This window comes from Cupressus sempervirens, chromosome 11 (assembly GCF_028749045.1).
Source record: "Cupressus sempervirens isolate cs-2001-9-10 chromosome 11, ASM2874904v1, whole genome shotgun sequence".
Taxonomy (NCBI): Eukaryota; Viridiplantae; Streptophyta; class Pinopsida; order Cupressales; family Cupressaceae; genus Cupressus; species Cupressus sempervirens.
This window is the reverse complement of record NC_143128.1, coordinates 29,236,478-29,255,620: the sequence shown is the minus strand read 5'-3', so window position 1 is coordinate 29,255,620 and position 19,143 is coordinate 29,236,478. Positions and strand designations below refer to the sequence as shown.

Here is a 19,143-nt window from a genome sequence, read left to right as displayed (position 1 = left end):
ACTTGAAATTTTAGTGGAACAAAGGAAGTTAATTTCTGTCACAAATGACAACTATAAAGAAAATTATATATGGAAAATTCTAGCTTTCCAATAATTTAACATAATAATAATAAATCTTTTGCAAAATATTGATGGAATAACATGTTTTCGTTTTAAGCTCTTTCAATGAGAACTATATTATATGGTTCCTAGGTTACCATCGTAATATGATTTTAGTATTCATTAGATACACAAAAAAATGTTTCATAAGCATCATAAGAGATGTATAATTATTGATATGATAGATTTGTGTGATATATTTATAAAAAAATATTGATAAATAATAGATGTGTGAGATATATTTGTGAACATAATGCAGTGAAGAATTGTTACTTATGTGTATTGTATTTGATACATTAGAATCCAAGATAATAATTCTATAGTTAAATCAATTCAAAAGTAATGTATAAGTATTCCAAAAGTTATTATCACTAATATTAAGACAACCTTATAAAAGTAAGGGGATCCCCCCCCCCCCCCCCCCGGCCCCCGCCATACCCCTCTCCCCCCCTCACCGACCTCCCCACCTTAAAAGCCTCAACTTTCCTAATAATTTTTTCCAACAATGAGATGAGAAAGAAGGATAAACTCGTAAGGATTTTGTATTAAAGAAAATTAAGAAACACAAAATGATAATGATAGTAATAGTTAAAATTCCTATCTAAGGTGAAATATTTGATAAGGATCAAAGAAAATTGTCACATGGTTTAAAGTAGATGTCAAACAAACCCAATTTGACACTCAACCAATTGTTCCCTTTGAATAAATTTAACAAGCTTTCAATGTTTGAGGTCTTTCTTTGTTAGTAGATATTCTTCCCACTTTAGCTCATCTCGGTGACTCTATTAATGACCTTGTTAACTTTGAAGCTAATGACACTCACCTAGAGACATCTTTAGTACAACTAGATGGACAAGTTTTCATTGTGTCCGTTAAGTAACTCTAGATACAAGGCAATGCTTCCCTCACCATAAAATAGAAAAATAATGACATCCTTCTCGAAATCCTTGCAAGAGTGTAGCTTAATGTGAACATGAAATGTTCCAAAACAAATATGTATATATGACTTTTTTCAAAGTATTAATTTTTTTAATTTAATAAATTTGATATTATATTATATATAGACCTAGTATTATATATTTAAAGGAATTCAATTAATCACATATAATATACTTTGATCTTTTGAATCTAACCTTACCCATTCTCAATTGTACTAGTGAAGACAATTTTTATATTTATTATCTATACATCCATCTTTAAATCAAATTGTAAATTAATGTATCATAGTTTATCTATTAACAAACCAATAATAATAATTATTAATATAATATCAAATAAAAATTCTTATCATGCCACATTAACGACCAAATGTCATTTTGTTCTCATTATTTCTTTCGATTGCATTCGCGCTTGCATTGGACTGTAATTTGGGTTTTGGTAAGGGAGGGAAGGCGAATGGTTTTTGAGTCGAACGGATTGTGGACTGGAATGGAAAGTGAAAAGGTGTTTCATAGCTTATGTAGCGTGTCATGGATACAATGTTTCATAGTTTATTTACTGTGTCATGGATACGATTTCTTTATTTCATGCAATGGAAAAATCTACAAGAATGGCTGAAAGGAATCTGAACAAATGTCCCTCAGCTGCAGATGATATCGAAGAAAAATTTGGTCCCATCAAAGAAGAGGAGGTTCCTCCAAATTACAAGCACTCCGGATTTGACAAATGGCTTTTTTTGGAATGTGCAGCTTTATTGGCTCTTATAGCAGGATTGCTTTCGAGCCTCCTAGTCGGGTCTCTGAAGAAACGTTTCATTTGGGGGTTAGAGTCATGGAAGTGGTTTTTGATGGCTCTGCTTGTTTTCTCCGGGAGACTCGTTTCTGGCTGGATAATTCGTGTGGGGGTTTTCGTAATCGAGAGAAATTTCATTTTGAGAAAGAGGGTCCTCTACTTTGTCTATGGAGTGAGGAGTAGTGCGAAGAATTGCCTCTGGTTCGGCTTAGTTTTGCTCGCTTGGCATCTCATATTTGATAAAAAGGTAGTAACCGTTCCACACTCTCGTTTTTCATAATTGTTCTTCTCAATGAAAATGCATTTTCATAATTGTTATTGTTTGTTGGGGATAGGGTTTTTCTTCTTAGTCATCTGCAAATTCCTCTTTATATTTGTGATCTCTTTCACATTCTAATATTTTGGTGAATTTTTGCTATCAGTTCGAGCGAGCTACCGAGAACAAAAACCTGTTGGATTACATAGGGACATTTCTACTTTGTCTTCTGTGCGCCTCATTTCTATGGCTATTCAAAACACTATTGGTGAAGATTTTGGCTTTGAATTTTCATGTGAAAACATATTTTGACAGAATTCAGGAGTCCATATTCCATCAATATGTGCTTGAAACTATATCTCCGCCCCCAATGATGGAAATCCATCAATCCTCTGCTCTAGCAGATACAAATAATACGAACAATGCAGGACACGTGGAAATTCAAATAGATCCTCCTGAGAACAAGAATAATGATAGGGCAGGGCTCAAAGAGGAAGGGAGCACCAATGGGATAACTATTAAACAACTGAAGAAGCTGAATCAGAGGAATGTCTCTGCTTGGAAAATGAAGAGATGGATCCGAAATATCAGGCATTCGGGAATCGCTAACACAATTGACAGGTCTTTGAATTACCATAAACATGATCCGAAGATCGATAGTGAATGTCAAGCAGCAATTAAGGCAAAGAGGATATTTGAAAATGTTGCTAAGCGTGGAACAGAGTATGCATCCACTGACTTGTTCTTTGAAGTAATTCCTTTACCTCACATAGGCTTTGTCCTACAATGAGGTGTCGTACTAAGCTTTGTTTTTGTTATTCAAGAATTAGAAAGCTAACATTTAATAGTCCATAGATAATGCCAATTCTAGTTTCTGGTGGATTGTTCCAATAAAAATTTGTAGCAGGCAATACTATTGGCAGTTTATTTATGTCTTAACAGAACGCCATTGCCATTTAAACTGGCATCCTCACACAATAAGATCCACAAGCACTCTTGATCACTACTATGGACTGGAAATTGGTATCCCAGTTCCTAACCATACTGCAGTCTGACGATGTACCCATTCATGTGTTTGGTAATTAAACCATGAACTAATACCAAAACGGCTCTGCTAAGCATCATGTGCAACAGTTTGTATTGTATGATCACTTTGGTGCTAATGTCATTGTTCTGAAACACCTGACTTTTACAAAAGCACCAAGGAAAAAGCATGAACCCACTAGCATAAATAGGACCAGAGAATATCAGGAAAATCCACGGCTCATGGTTCATTTACTTCTGGGAAAATGAATATGTTTCAGAATTATTTTTTCTTACTTAAATTAGAGTCCCATCTTTTGCAGTTATATTGAGGAAGATGACCTGCTGAAGTTAATGAGGAAAACAAAGGTGAGCAGAGTCTTTCCCCAATTTACAGGAGCCTCAGATACAGAAAGGATCACTGAATCGTCTCTTGCAAACTGGGTGGTATGCTATTTCAAATCAGTTCCATACTGCTTTTAAGTATCACTCCCAACATATAGCTAGATGTGGTTTTGTTCGGAACGTTGTGCTTATTTCATGTTCTTTTGACCTAATTTTGCTGTTTTATTCCGACGAAAGCAGCACAAAATAAGTTAAACTAGGCAATACTGATTATCTAGTTCTATTAGCTCTTTCTTGGGACATACTGACTAATGTATCTTTTTTGTGGCAGATGAATGTTTTTGAAGAAAGGAAATTACTTTCCCAGTCTCTTAATGACTCCAAAACTGCAGTTAAACAGCTACACAGACTCATCAATGCAGTTGTGGTTATAATCATAGTAATGTTCTCTTTGGTACTTCTGGGCATTGCCAGCACCCGTGCTATTGTTATAATATTAACTTCCCTTCTACCTGTGGCTTTCATGTTTGGAAATACCTGCAAAACAATCTTTGAAGCCGTTGTGTTTGTATTTATCACACATCCATTTGACGTGGGTGATCGGTGTATTGTTGATGGAGTTCAGGTAAAAGTCATCCTTCTTACCTTTCACAAATGACTGAAATGAGTGAAGATTCACCTATGAACAAAAAAAGAAAAAGTAGAAAATGTTACAGATTGGTTTTTGAATACAACCGTACAACTAATTGATATTTGAATGGTACAGATGGTTGTGGAAGAAATGAACATCTTCACTACAGTGTTTCTGTTGAGTGATAACGAGAAAGTATACTACCCCAACTCAATATTATCCACGAAACCAATCATTAACTATCATAGGAGTCCAGATATGGGAGAGAGTTTTGACTTCTTCGTGGATGCTACTACTACTGTGGAAAAAATTGCTGCGCTGAAGGAGAGAATAAGCAGGTCCTTTTATTTGTGATTTTTTTTAGCAATGGTATAATATGAGGCACGGTTACACATAAATCTGCAAACACCCTTACATACGAAATACTTGATTGGGTTAATCACATAAAGTTTCTAGAAATTTATTCTTAAATCTCAGCAACAAGAGAATCATAAACAAACTCATCTAGGTCCATTGGTCCACTTTGGCCTAAAGGCCAGTAAGGTTAGGTTAGCTTATCTTATTTATGAAACAGGTATTTCCTTGATTTGTATGAATATTTAGGCACTGTGTTTGTTTATGCAGCTATATTGAAAGCAAGCATCATCATTGGCACCCAGACTATAATTTGTTTACTAGGGAGATTGAGAACACTAATAGGATGAGAATGGGCCTTTGCCTAAGACATACAATGAATTATCAAAACATAAGTGAGAGATCAAATAGAAGATCTGCATTGCTACTGAAAATGAAGGACATGCTTGAGGAACTTCAAGTTGAATATCAAATTTTGCCTGAAAAAATGCCTATTAAGTTTGTTGGGTCTACTGTAAGATGAGATCCTCATTCATTTCTAATGAGTTGAGGTAAATAAAGAATAACAATTTTTATTGGAAGTGTTTCTTTTTCTTTGTTTTGTTTTAATGATTGTTTCATTACTTATCTTGGAATCTGCATTGGTAATTATAATGACAAATTCTTTTGGATTGTGTTTTGCAGGGAACAAAGCTCCATTGCTTTGTGCACAAGGTACATGTTTTTGGTTTAGGGTTTAGGGTTTAGGGTTTAGGGTTTAGGGTTTAGGGTTTAGGGTATGAAGTGCAGACAGAAACATACTCATTGTGGGATGTTGACATCTGTTTTAGCAAGATTGCACTAGTATTTTTAAATCTTATTTTTACTGCAAATCTGTATCAAGTATTCTTCCTGTGCTCTTACATAATGTAATCTTGCAGTAGGATTTTCAATATTGTTTGTGGTAGAGTTTCATATTCAAAACTAAATCAGGTAATTATTTACATCTTTAGAATACTGGGAAATATGACTCCTGAGAAAGAGTACAACAATATCCTCCTCCCTGTTCACCTCTATGACTTGTGATCATACCCACATTTTCACATTTATTTTGGAGAACATTAGCATTTGTGATTTTTGTGTCTACTAGTTACTATAGCTTGCCCTCAGACTGCTATATTTGAATTGGTTTTTCAGAAATCTTTGAGCAATACTGTTGTTTTTGAAATCTATGCATGATTTCTTTACAATGCATTGAAGAAAAATGTTTCTCTCATCTGTACAGCAGTGAGCAAATCTTGCAACTTTCCAGTGTAGAAATAGCATAAATTGTCAGTAAGGAAAATAGGACTTGATGACTTGTAGTTGTCTTGTAGTTTCCTCAACATCTTAATTATCTAATCAAATTATGGTCTCTTTTAATTTTGTATATTTATAACCATTTGACAAATATAAGTGATAGTTTTTGAGTTGTATGCTAAAAGTGAGCTAACGAGAATGAAATTTGTAGGAATTGTCACTCAATCTTCAGCATTTTTATCTTTGAAAACAAGTTGAGATCTCTGTATGCCACATTTCCAAGCAACAGGAATGGGAGTGGATCTAATACTCTCTCCACAGAAGGTGGGAACTTTCTGGATAAGTCCATTTTTTGCGGATATGCAGAAGGAATTGCATAGGGGTATGGTATGATGCAGATATTATAGCATCATATATTACATTTTTAAGGAGTGGATGTGTTCTCTCTTTCTCTAGCCTCTAATATTACAGCTGTAGGATTGAGCATCCTTGAAGCATGGTCGGAACTATTAAGAAGCAGCAGCTCCTCAGTGAGGGAGATTATTTTGATAAAAGACATGTTCCCTTCAACATAATTTCAGAGACATCTATGTCTTGTGTTTTTTGTGTTGTAGCTTTACTGAAGGCAGCAATATATCCTCATTGAAGTCCTCAAGCCATAAGTCAGTAGTAATGATTGCGTACACATACAATCTTGTACAAAATAAAGAAATCATGTTCATCCTTTAATAAATATAATGCCAACAATAAAGGCATGGAGAAGTTCATGAAAGTCATGCAAGTGCAAATTAGTTTTCTTGTCAACTTGTTATTACCACTTTGCATCTAATTTTCAGATTGGACTACAATAGGGAGATAATTAAGTACTTGAAAAAAACAGGAGGTCCATTTGACATTATTGCAGGTCATATTGATCCAAATATGGATCAAGTATTGAGCCAGTTTTTGATACATCAAAATAGAACTATAACTCATTCTTTTGCAGTTTGGGCTACAACCTACCCATCTATACATTTAAAGGGAAGAGCATTCTTTTATCCACACGACAGAATCAGTATACAACTTCAATGTCCTTCCATTTATGATCTCAAGCTGAAAGAACCTCTCTTTTTAAGAACTATAATTAATGTACGACAGATACCGACAACTTTTTGAAGAAAAAATGACTCGCTTTGAAGAGTTATAGCTCATCTAATTAAATTTTCAAACTTTTAAATTTCCAATATTTTAAGAACTACAATTTAATATGAAAGTCAAATTTAAATATGTTTTTGTAGCTTCTTTCAACACTACACTTATTCGACGATAATGAGCCAACATTTTAAAAAAACCAATCTGGCATGTTTGCACTCTCAGTATGTTATGCTTTTAACCTCATTGTTGGAAAAATAAAATAAAATGAACAAACTTGTCATAACAATCTCTGTAAGTTCTAGAAGAGGTTTCACAGTTAGACTCCACTACAGCAATGCAAATCTGATTACTTCACATCCGTGGTAAATATAGTTTTTTCCTTGCTTTGATATTGGGTTTCAGAAACATTTTCTCCTCCTTATTTTTATGGCTCATTTATTTTTATTTGCCATGGATTTAGGGCGGCTTTGTTAGTATACAATATTTCAACAAAAGAGAAGAGTAAGAATATTTACACAAATATCCAGTACAATTGTCATATGCATTGAAATAACTAAAATTTTATTGAAGAGAAAATGAAAGAGTCTGAATCACCTTGAGGAGACCACGGCCTAATGGGCTATGGAACATAACATTTAACACATTTTCAATTTTTTTCCTTATGCAAGTTCTCTATTGCGATTCTTTGATATCACCTCTCCATAAAAGTAGGATAACAATAACAACACTAGTAGTCCACTCATTTGGGTTATTTCTTTATGTGGCACCATTAAAAATTCTCTTGATGTGTGGAGCAAGAATTTAGCAAGTGGTCCTTCATTGTCCTGAGTAAGTTGTCTTTAGTAGCCTTGCATCCCTCATTAGACCAAGGGTAGGTTAGGAAAGTATTTGAACTTGTCTTCATAGGATGAGATCTCCTACATGTTGTCAAAGTCTTGTGCATTAAAGTGATCAGTATATTGCTGCAATATACTCACTTCTATAATCGTTTTCCTTGAGGGTGTTGCTCAAGTGCAGCCACAAAAAGCTTTCAGTTTTCTTGCTTCACAAGGAATATAACTTTTGTCTGATTTTTTCTATTAATGTGTTTGGTTTCCCCTCATTAAAGTTCATTTGCATGGATTCCAAACTTAACAAAGAGATGTAATGTTCAGGTTTCATTTTTGGTAAGCCAACCCCCAATATTGAACTCCAACAACTTCTAAATATAATTTCAAGAATAAATCACATAGTAAACCATACTTTCACCCATTGTAGTTTTGCACTGACAATGGAGTTATATGCTTCATATGTGGGTTTAAATGTGATAATATGCCAATTTTGTGACAGCATAGAATTAGAATAGGTTTCTAGATTTAGTATGTATGTTCCTTGAAAAATAAATATGTGGCTTTTAAGAGCCTTTTTTTCTTATTTTGTTATTAAATAATATATTACTAGGCTCATAGTCTATTTTTTTAAAAAATAAATTACTTTCTCTAAAGTAGCATAAGGAGCTTTGCTATGTAGATTTCTTTTCTTGTAGATCTTGAAGCTTTTAATGGAAAGGTAACAAGAATCCATCCTAATTGTTGCCCACTTTATATTATTTTGAGCCAATGCTTATGTAGGTCTTCTTTATCTACTTTTATTATTCAAACCCATGATTCTCTCATTGGGATTGTGATACCTCTATTCCCCTTACTTGTTTCAATACATTTATTCCTCATTGATACTTCATTGTATCCTTGAAAATTTAGAACATTAAATATATCATGCTCATGTTCTTTCATAGGAAAAATAATGTGTTCTTTCTTTGTGAAGGACGCTGACCTTAGTTTTTTCTTTTATAGGTAGCCTCTACAATTCCTACTTGTGATGCAATGTTGGTAGATGTAAAAGAATGTGATTTATATCATTTTATGGTTGTAGTATGATGTTAAGGAATGTAAAAGTATTTTAGATCTTAGGTTTGGTGTTCCCATTTGGTCTGCAAAAAAATTTGTGTTGTTTTGAGTATCAACCTATATGCAAAGATAGTGTATCAATTTATATAAATGTTTTGCATTCCTACACATTCAATGAATTTGGTGATATGACTCTGTTTATTGCTTTGTCAATGTTAGTGATGTTATGTTGAGCATTTGTAAGTGTCTTGGAGGTTTGCATCATTTTTGGAGTATTAATTTTAATGTGCATTAACAATTCTATTTTTGTGAGTTGAATTGAGTTGTTTAAATTTGTGTGGTAAAATCCTAGGTAGCTCCTAAAATTGGCAACCACATGCAAACTTCAAATGCTTGTATATATATTTTCCTTCATTTTTTTATTTGGATAAAAACGAATGATTATCTTAATTAATTCAAACCCCTTGATCATGATAGTGACCTCATAAATGCATCGCCATGGACTAATTCTGACATGAAATATAAATCCACATAGAGGAACCAAACATAATCTACCAAAAATAAATTCAAAATGTCTCAAAACATTATCTAAAGACACTTATCAATCTTTCATACCATGTACAATTTGGCTATGGAGGTAGCTACCCAAGATATAGAGGTATAATCAAAAGTGTTATAACAAGAGATAACCAATATGAGAAGAATAAATTGTATTCTCATCAAGAATGCATTTGGATGGAACCAATAGAATTAAGTTCACATGAGACGCCTTGGTCAAATAGGCCAAGGTGAGATATAGGAAAGTATAATATTATGTAAACATCTTAGTATTATGCCTTTATACATAAAGTGATAACTTATTACCCACCTAATGTAGAAAAGTGCTAATATGATAAGTCCACCAAAGGTGAAAGTGACACTTAAGGTGGAAAAGTGAAAATGTAATAATACCACTAAAAGGGGAATATTCATATGTAGACCTAAGTAAGCTTAAGTACATGTGTATTTATGGCCTAGAAGAAGTACTAGGTACAACACTTAAAACATACCAATGAAATGTGTTGCTTTCTCATCTAATCCTTAGTAAGATGAAGAATGCAAGGCTAATTAAAGACATTTCAAATAATATAAGAAAACAAAAAAACAAACATAAGGAAGCATGAATGATTGATAAAAATTTAAAAGCTAAGATATGTGATTTTAAAAGGAAAGAATTAATAAGTTTCAAAAATTACAACCCTAGAGTCTTTTTAAGGGAGCTACAAAATAATGAAACAAAGAGAAAATAATATCATTAATGCTCACTTGTTGGATTGTGTGAAGTTCCTCTTTTAATGCCCAAAGAGAAAAGTAGATACAACTTTTTTTATGGTAGAGACACATTATACATGTACGGAGGCAGTTGAACCTAGATTTCAATGGATAACTCTTATGGGTTATGAAGTAGATCCATTTGTTGTAACATAACATGTGTATGCCATACTTTCTTCTGAGAAGGATCCCAATTCAAAAAGATGGGGAACTTATCAAGAGAAATCTCAGAAGGTATGGGAGGAGTTGAGAAGAAGTTCAAGAAAGACGAAGGTGCATAAAATAGTTGATAGCATTGTAGAGAAAGAAGGAATTTCTAAAGAGAAGATGGAAGAACATAGAAACAAAGTGAATCTATGCAATCTAAAGAAAAGGTTTCTACCCCTATGATGGTACAAGGTGAAGCTATTATTGAGCCTGAACCTTTAGACATACTAGACTCACTTACTCTAGTGGCCTCATCTACAAATATTTCTCCTACATTGTAGAGAGTAACAAGAAGATTATCAAAGAGAACACCACCTGCAAAGGTTGTGAAGAGTGAGGTCTCGAAGGTATATTTAATTGGTGAACAAATTGTGAGGCCTACAAGAACACCTAGACCTAAGGCTATGTTGGCAATTTGGCTAAGGATAGTTGATAGGGTTGTCCTTAATGGAAACATAACACAAATTTTGAGGTAACTAAGTCAAAAGAGAAGTTTAGCTATAGGATACTTAGAAAGTTGTCTAAGTATAATAGTGGTAAAAAAGAAACAGTCATACAATTTTTTTTAGTGAGTTTCACATAAGGCATATGAAATTAGACAATCTTAGAAGAAGGTAGTATGGACATCATAGATGATGTGTGTAAGGCTACTAAAGTTTAAGATAAGTTTTGAATAAGTTTGTTAATCTCATATTGGTTTTGACAAGGTGCCAACAAAACACTTAGTCATTATTCAATAGAATTACACTACAAGCCAAGTGATCAGAGCAAGCCAAGAAATCAGTGTGAACTAAGTGATCAAGGCATACCGAGTATTAGTTTCCAAACAATACATGCTGAGTAATATACATAGTAAGTGCTGAGAAGATAGTGTCGAGTCACTCATAAGATGAGTAAATAGAGTATGCTAAGTCATTTAGAAGATGAATTACAACATTGAAGATACAGTGAATGCTGAGCATTAGTGACTTCAATTGCCGAGTGAACAGTTTTGGACATAATTGTTTGTAATGACACAAGCTTCTATGTAAACCATTTTTGGGCTGACTTACCGATTTTTTTATGAATTCTTATGTAGTTCATGCAACCAATCAAATTGAGGGATGTTCTAAGAGGAAAAATGGATCAACCTAAGCCATTGATTCTAACCTAACCCTAGCCAAAGTTTGTGTTTACTTAAGGAGACAAATCATAAATAGTTAGTATTGCATGAAGGAAGAGAAGGAGATACAAGAGACAAATGCTAAGTATAGAGAGCATTCATGATGGCTATGGAGGTTGTGACAATTTTATGAATTGCAGAATCAATTAGAGAGAATAGAGAAAAGTAGAGAGAGGACAGAGGAGACATATTTAATTAGAAGGATCAAGTACACACTAAGAAAGAGAAGATCTGACATCTAGCAATAGAGTGCTAACCAAAGGATTATGGTGCTAAATAATTCTAACAGGCAATGTAGAGAAAATCTCCTAACAAAGTAGTCTTAACAAGCTTGTGTAAAATTCTTAATCGAGTACTTGTTTTATTGCAAGTTTAAGTCCTCTAACAAGGCACACTTTTAGTAAGGTGTTTAAATCCTTTAACAAGGTGAGACTTAATAGTCTTTGTAAGCCTTTAACAGGGTAGACCTTTCATAGGGTAGATCATAGTTTATGGTCAAACTTCTTGTAACTTTAATTGGCTACACTTCATAGTTGTAGCTATGAAGATTTGTGGGTGTCATCCTTGCCCCAGTTTTACCTTCTTATTGGAGGGTTTTTGGGTAACAAATTTATTGTGTCATGTATTATTTGTTTCATGCTATGGATGAACATGTATAGTTAGCTATTTCAACTTAAATGCTAAATTATGAGATGTATGTATGGTGAATGTTTTATAGTTAAAGTTTTGAAGTACTAATTCATCCCCTCGCTAGAGTTTTCTTTCCCATTGTTATTTCCAACAATTGGTATCAGATCCTTGTTCTTTGAAAAGGAAAGCTTTATAACTTTGAGAAAAGACGTTGAAGATGGAAGTCTATAAGTTGGGAAAGACTATTGAGAACTAGAAGATTGAAATCCATCTTGCCCTACACCACTTCATGGAAGCAAGAGATGAACTACAACATTCATTGAGAAGAAGGAAAGAGATATCTATTGAGCAGAATGACACTCATTATCAAGAAAAAGACACTACTAAATTTTTTGCAAATTGAAACTCAAGTGAGTTTGATGTAGCTATTGTAGATCTGATGGAAAAGAATGGTGCCCTAACTGAAGAGGTCAAAAATCTTAAGATAGAACAAGAAGTCCAATTTGTATTTCTACGCGAGGTAACCATGTAGAAGAAGAAATTCGAGGAGGAAAAAGTCATTATTGAAGATGACAAAAGAACACTAACCAATAGATTGTATGAGAAGACATCAAATGTGTAAAAGATTCCTAACATGCAATTGGATACAATGAATCAATTGATGATTTCCAATCATGAATTAAATGGAAAAGATATTGAGATCACAAACCCTGAAGTTACAGCATAAACAACCGAGGAATGAATTGAGAAATGAAAAGGAATTTTCTAAAAGTTTCAACAAACCTAGTGAAGCCATCAAATATTTTGAGAAACTGATGAGATTTAATAGATCTAATAATGATACTGTTGGATTGGGATACACCAAAACTGAGGAAGGAGAATCATCTAAAAGTGGTGAACAATGAAACAACAAAGGTAAGAACTATGAACCCACTTCTCATAATTGTGGAAAGTTAGGTCATACAATAAATGTTTGCAGGAGCAATAATGCAAATTAGAACCCTAAGTAGAAATTCAAGGGTTATTTTCATAAGTACAATAAGCAAGGACATTAGACACATGAATGAAGAACCAATACCTTAAGCACACAAATATTTGAAGGATATTGTCATAATTGTCAGAAGTATGGACATAAAACATATGAATGTAGATCTAATGCCAAGTGGGCATCTAACAAGTAGACAAAGGTACAACAAAATGAAATATCCTACAATTAGGTTTACAATACAAGGTACACTTGTCACTATTGTCAAGAATATGGACATGTTCCTAACAAATGCATTAGAACACATTTCTAAGGCAACTACAATAGATGGTTGAGTGAGACTACATGCTTTAGTTGTTTTAAGATTAGTCATATCAGTAGAAACTGTCCAACTAGATCACCAACACCAAGTAATGGAAACAATAAAGGCAATGAAAAGTTCAATGTTGAGAAGGTCAAAGTGCAAATGAACAAGACATGGAAGAAGGAAGATTTCAGCACATCAATTTTAGATGAGGTCACTTCATCCAATGGATTAGTTGATCTCATCACCTCCAACTAGGCAATCAAAAGTATGTGTGGGACTGATATTTCAATAATATATTTTAAATCAATTCTGAGAATCTAAGTTCTGAAAAGATTATATATGCATGAATTAAGATGCAATGTATTGGTTAGAACCTAGAAGAAATCTATAGCTTTGTTAGTTTTCATGTTGTTTCCAAGTATGAAATGTTTCACAGTTACTACTAAGCGTAAATGTAATTTCAGTTGTTGTCGAGTAATGAAGGTATGGTAGTATTGGCTGAGTTTGCTATGTAAACTGAGAAAAGTGGAAATAATGCATATACCGAGTGAGTTGGAAACCCTATGTTGACCGAGATTACAGCTGTGTAAGTATTAAGAATTTATTATAGAATTTTAAGGGTTATATAATTGTTTCTCAACTCATTTGCATTCACCAGTGATCAAAGAGAGCATGAAGGTGAATTGCATTAGGAGATTCTTGCATTTGTGAACTGAATTCAACTAAAACTTGACATATTCATAACATTGGAAAAGTATTTTACTAGTGTCGAGTTTCGTTGTTTAAATATTCGTGAACCCTAAGTATCAAATATGGCAACTAGCTCTTCTGCAAGTGTTAGGAAGGAAGGAAGGAAAGGAAGTGTTTAATGTGAAATCAATTAGTAATGATGTAAGACAACCAGCTTTTTGAGAAATACCTAAAATTGCTTATAAAGGAGACCCGTCTAGTGCATTTTTGATGATACCACCAAAGGTTCTTATGATTTAGGATGTCAGATGTTGTTATACATGCAAAGTTGGAAGTATAGGAGACATGGAGATAAGGGATTTGTACAGTCAACTTTGTGTAGATGAAGTCTTAAGGGAAGAGAATAAAATTGTAGAAAAGAAAGGGTTGACCTATGCCCTAGATTTCCCTAATGTATTCAAAATTGAATGGACAAAGATTGTGCTCGGTAGATACATGATGACTTTGTATGGTTGGAAAATGGACCAATTAAGATCACTAAAAGGATCATCAACCGAGTGACATGGTATCCTACCCTAGATACACCCAAGAGCATGTGAAATGATTCAAAGGAGATAATTTAGAAGAACATAGGTGTAATATGGAACAAGAGGGGAATTTCTATAGTTTTTATCTTTGACCCCTTAATTGACTTTTTTGTGAGAGTAATAGCTCACAAGTTCTTTCAATCTAGCAAACCAAATAGTGCATCTTGCATGGATGTAGGTTTGGGATACAAAATAGTGAAGAGAGACCACACCTATGACCTTGTTGAGTTGGAGCTTCAAAAACTATTTGAAAACTTGGAGGCAATAAGGAAAGCAAAGAGTGTATCTTGCAAATTTGGTTCTTTACTAGTTTGTATATTCTTTTATGTGTAGAACACATTTCCTACATTTGGAAAAGTTTCTTGGAATACAATAGGTCTATTACAGTACATATTGTAGAATTCATAGAGTAACTTGGGGAGAACTTTGAGTTAGTAATGACTAGTTATTTTGAGGATTTTAAAAAATCCATGAAACAGAGACTAAGGATTCCTATGTCACTAGTGGAGAAACATTATAATGATGTTTGATTCTTAGTGGATATAGATTATAAATATGTGCAAGCAACTATTCCTAGGGTTAGATGACTTAATCCCTTGCCATATGTGATCAATGGTGATGAGGTATCTGCAACTATCACAGCTCTACTGGCAAAAGAAATAGATAAAAGTGCCACCTCATTTGGAAACTCTAAGGAAGGCAAGTCCATAATTACAATTGACTTGAAGATAAATTCTATGTTAAGGAAGAAGAATAAACTTGTGAAGAAGCTGGCGAAGGGGGAGAAGAAGATGAAGATGAAGAATAGGATGTATAAGTCCAAGCGCCTTTGGCACTCACTCAAGGACAAGGAGAAGATGATGAAGTAAATGAAGAAGGTGTCAAGGGAGAAGAAGTTGATGAAACACCCAAACCTACTAAGAAGAAGAAGAGAAAGGATAAGGAATCTGAAGTGGAGAAACCTAAGAAGAAGCTTGTGAAAATTACATGATAGAAGCCATCAATACCTACTACTAGGCCTAACACAAGGGCAACCACCGAGAAAGTTAAGGTTGTTGAGAAACCTAAAGGAAAGAGGACTATTGCCTTTGCAGAGCTTAGCCAACTAGCCAAGAAGACATATGTGAGGAGAAAATAAACTCTAGTGGCTGAGTAGATGAGGAGAAGACATAATCTAATGACATGAGTCAATTCAAGGTGGTAAGCCATAGTCCCTCCTCCGACTTAGATCATTTGTGTGACAATATTAATCTGGTTTTGTACACATAGATTTTGATAAGTTAGGAAAGTTTGAACAAAATACTTCTAAAGAAGCCATATATGTGATGATGGCTACATTCAAATCAACTCCTATTGAGATTGCCAACTCCCTACCTAAGAGTCCATATGACCGACTTGAGCAGAAATGACAATATTGTTTACAAATTGAGAGATAGATGAGGGAATCCACTCTAGCCCAAGTAATGCTAAAATTGGATAAGAGGAAGATTACCAAAGCTATGGAAAAGCACAAGTCAAAATTTGCCCCAAAATATAGAGCTTTCCATATATTGAACAAGAATATTGAGGATGTGGTGACCAAGAGTACACAAATCTAGAAAAAAATCTATGGGTTATCCACTCCTACAATAACAGACAAAGGTGAGCAAGAAATGAAAGATCTTAAAAAAGATGAAAAAGCTACAATAGAAACAACACAAGAAGAATCAATAAAGGATGGTAGTATGGGAGGAACTGAGGAAGCAACAACAACAAAAGAAGCCACAACTAAAGAAGATCAACAAGAGGAACAAAATGTACAAGATGTACAAGTGCCAAATGACAATCCTCCACATGTAGACCAAGTGAGTCAACATGACTAAATACAAATCGAGGATGTTCCTAATAATTTTTCTTAGAACATCAATCTTTGGATTGATAATTACTTGAAGAAGATATTGAAGGATTCCACCATGGCAAAAAAATTATGCTCAAACTATATTGGTGAGAACTGATGAAATTGAAATGGTAGAAGTGGAAGCAATAGGGGAGAAACAAATTGATGCATTTAGTGTGTCCCCTACAACTATAGAGACAAAAGATCAAAGTGTAAGAACTAAGCAACTAAGTGTTATTATTGAAACACTAGTAGCATTGTCTCTAGTGCACTCATTTCAACTAAGCAAGCCTTAGTTACAGTTGAGAAAGATGGAGCATAAGTCAAATTAGGTCAAGAATCCAATCCTATACTTACTCCACAAATTCAAGGAGAAGCTCAATAGGAAGTGAGACAAGTTGAAAAATCTAAAGAAGTGAAGGTGACTACTGCTCTAGACGAACAAATTTTCATCTAGACTCTGGTTACCTGACTAGTTTTTTTGACTCCTACCAGTACTCAAGTTCTTCAAAGCCTGAGACCCAACAACAATTTCTCATCTTTTATACTATTTTAATGCTCGAGAATTTAAAATGCAAAAAAATAAAAAATAAAACGATCAAATAGACCTTCTTCTTTTGTGCAGCCTTTCGCACCATCAAATCTCTGGCGATCTACGGTGGGTGCATTCCCACATTCTCCAAATGCACGACCTTTATTTAATGCGGGGAAGCCCCTTTATGACACATGGATTAGTGGGTCCATGTTCTTTCTATGGGCTGCAAAGGGAGGAAGTCTCAGTCTAGTTGGCGATTCTATTGGTGCCTACTTACCCGCATTTTGAGTTCTGTCAAATTTCTTGACAATGCAGGGAAGCACATTTTGGCCACGTGGTAGGTGGGTCCACCTTCTTTAGGTTGCCACAAATAGGGTGGAAGGGTATTTATGTAGGTTTAGAAGTGTGTGTTATGAGCACCATCAGATCTCTCAAGATCAGCGGCTGGTGCATGCCCACAAGATGAAGTTGCAAGGAAGTTAAACAATGCAGTCATGCCCCTTTGTGACACATGGCTGGTGTGACATCATGGGCCCACCCTTCTCAAGGAGGTATTGACAGCTCGTCCGCAATGGAAGTTTTTAGGAAAGTTAGAGTACAAAAAAGGTATCTCATTGGCCCTTCCAGCTGACCAAATATGCAGTTCTGCAGAGTTTTGATCACCATAGATTCAAATGAAATCAGTGGCCAGCGCATGTTTGCAATATAAAGATGCAGGGATGTTAAGGAATACAGACATGCGCCTTGCTACCATGTGTCCTTGTGGGGTCAATTTTATTTAAGGTGGCGCCATTTGTATGCCAGGGTAATGCTGAGTCAGGCTAGGTCAGATGCTGAGTGTTTTTGTGGGCCCCAGTTTTCATGGACAAGCATAGTGAATGGAGAGTCTTTCTCGATCATTGATCTTGTTCAGATTGACGATCAGTGCTTGCTCGCAATATAGAAGTACGAGGGAGTTAAACATTGTGGGGAAGCACTTAAATTCCATGTGTCCTCGCAGGCCCAAGGAGATACGTTGTGGCTCGGTAGTGTGGTTAAGGCTGGAAATTGGTAGTTGCATCACAGTTAGGATTTGAGGAGGTGGAGCAGTTAGTAAAGAAGGTATTGGTCAATCGCATGGAGAATTGTAGAGTGGGAAAATAAAATGAAGTTATTGGCCCACATGGCCTAACTTGGGTGCAATATTCAGTCGACCTACTGATCATGTTGATTCACGAGCTAGAAACAGGGGAATTTGAGTTTTATTGCACGATTCGATCCTTGTGATCAATGCCAACCACCCTCAAATGAGCACTAAACTTAATGAACGCGAGAACACCCCACCATCTCTGATCCGATCCATAGACCTAGTCAGAACTATTTAATGGCATCGTTTCTATCTTCTCAGGGCCCTGTTCCAACAAGATCAGATATCATTACATTTGGATCTGTACTCAGATTAAATTTTCTTCAGATCTCCATGATTATTCTCTGAAGGGCTTAATGGTAGTGGTTGTGGAGTAAATTCAGTAAGAGGACATCTTAGTTATGCTTGAACTATAAAGGCAATTTTTGTAAAATATTGTAAAGGTTGACCCTTCTCTAACTTCTCTGATATTGCTTTGCAATTTCATGGTAAATTCCTTTTGCCTCTGAGCTGTATGAAATTCTGCCTCATCTCCTTTAGCCATTGATGTAAAGTACAAAAACTATTTTCCTCTCATTGGTGTATTGTGGATATCTACAATCTTGCATGACTATATTTCTTTTGGCCTGTGAATGATATATAAGTGAATCTTCTCTTTCCTTGTGTCATTCATTCAGGTTTTATGATCTGAATGTGATTGTTAGATTAAAACAAGCTTGAATGTGTATATATTTTGGTGTCATGATGGTTCAATAGTGCATGTATGGGTAGAGATCAGTTTGAACGCTCTATTTTGGTGCATCACCCCCTTAGGTTAGAGTAGGTAGATTTGTTTTCATGCATTCCTTCTCCCCTTTCCTCTCCAAGAATATTTAGGTGCACCCTAATAGTAAAGGAAGTTGGCCTTCTCTAGAGACTCAACCTCACAGTTCAAGTCCCATAGCTTGGAGGTTGTTTCCATGTTTCACAAGGTTGTCCTTAGGTAAAAAC

General features: G+C 34.8%; 1 protein-coding gene across 1 annotated transcript; it reads left to right on the top strand.

The window, feature by feature from the left end:
• Positions 1-1,648: 1,648 nt before the first annotated feature.
• On the top strand, positions 1,649-17,315 carry LOC149528072 (mechanosensitive ion channel protein 6-like). The gene is made up of 8 exons (XM_089808001.1): positions 1,649-2,077; positions 2,253-2,809; positions 3,433-3,556; positions 3,786-4,079; positions 4,221-4,423; positions 4,710-4,953; positions 5,124-5,153; positions 17,118-17,315. Exons 1-8 carry the CDS (start codon positions 1,649-1,651, stop codon positions 17,313-17,315), a joined length of 2,079 nt encoding a protein of 692 aa, XP_089664127.1.
• Positions 17,316-19,143: the final 1,828 nt, after the last annotated feature.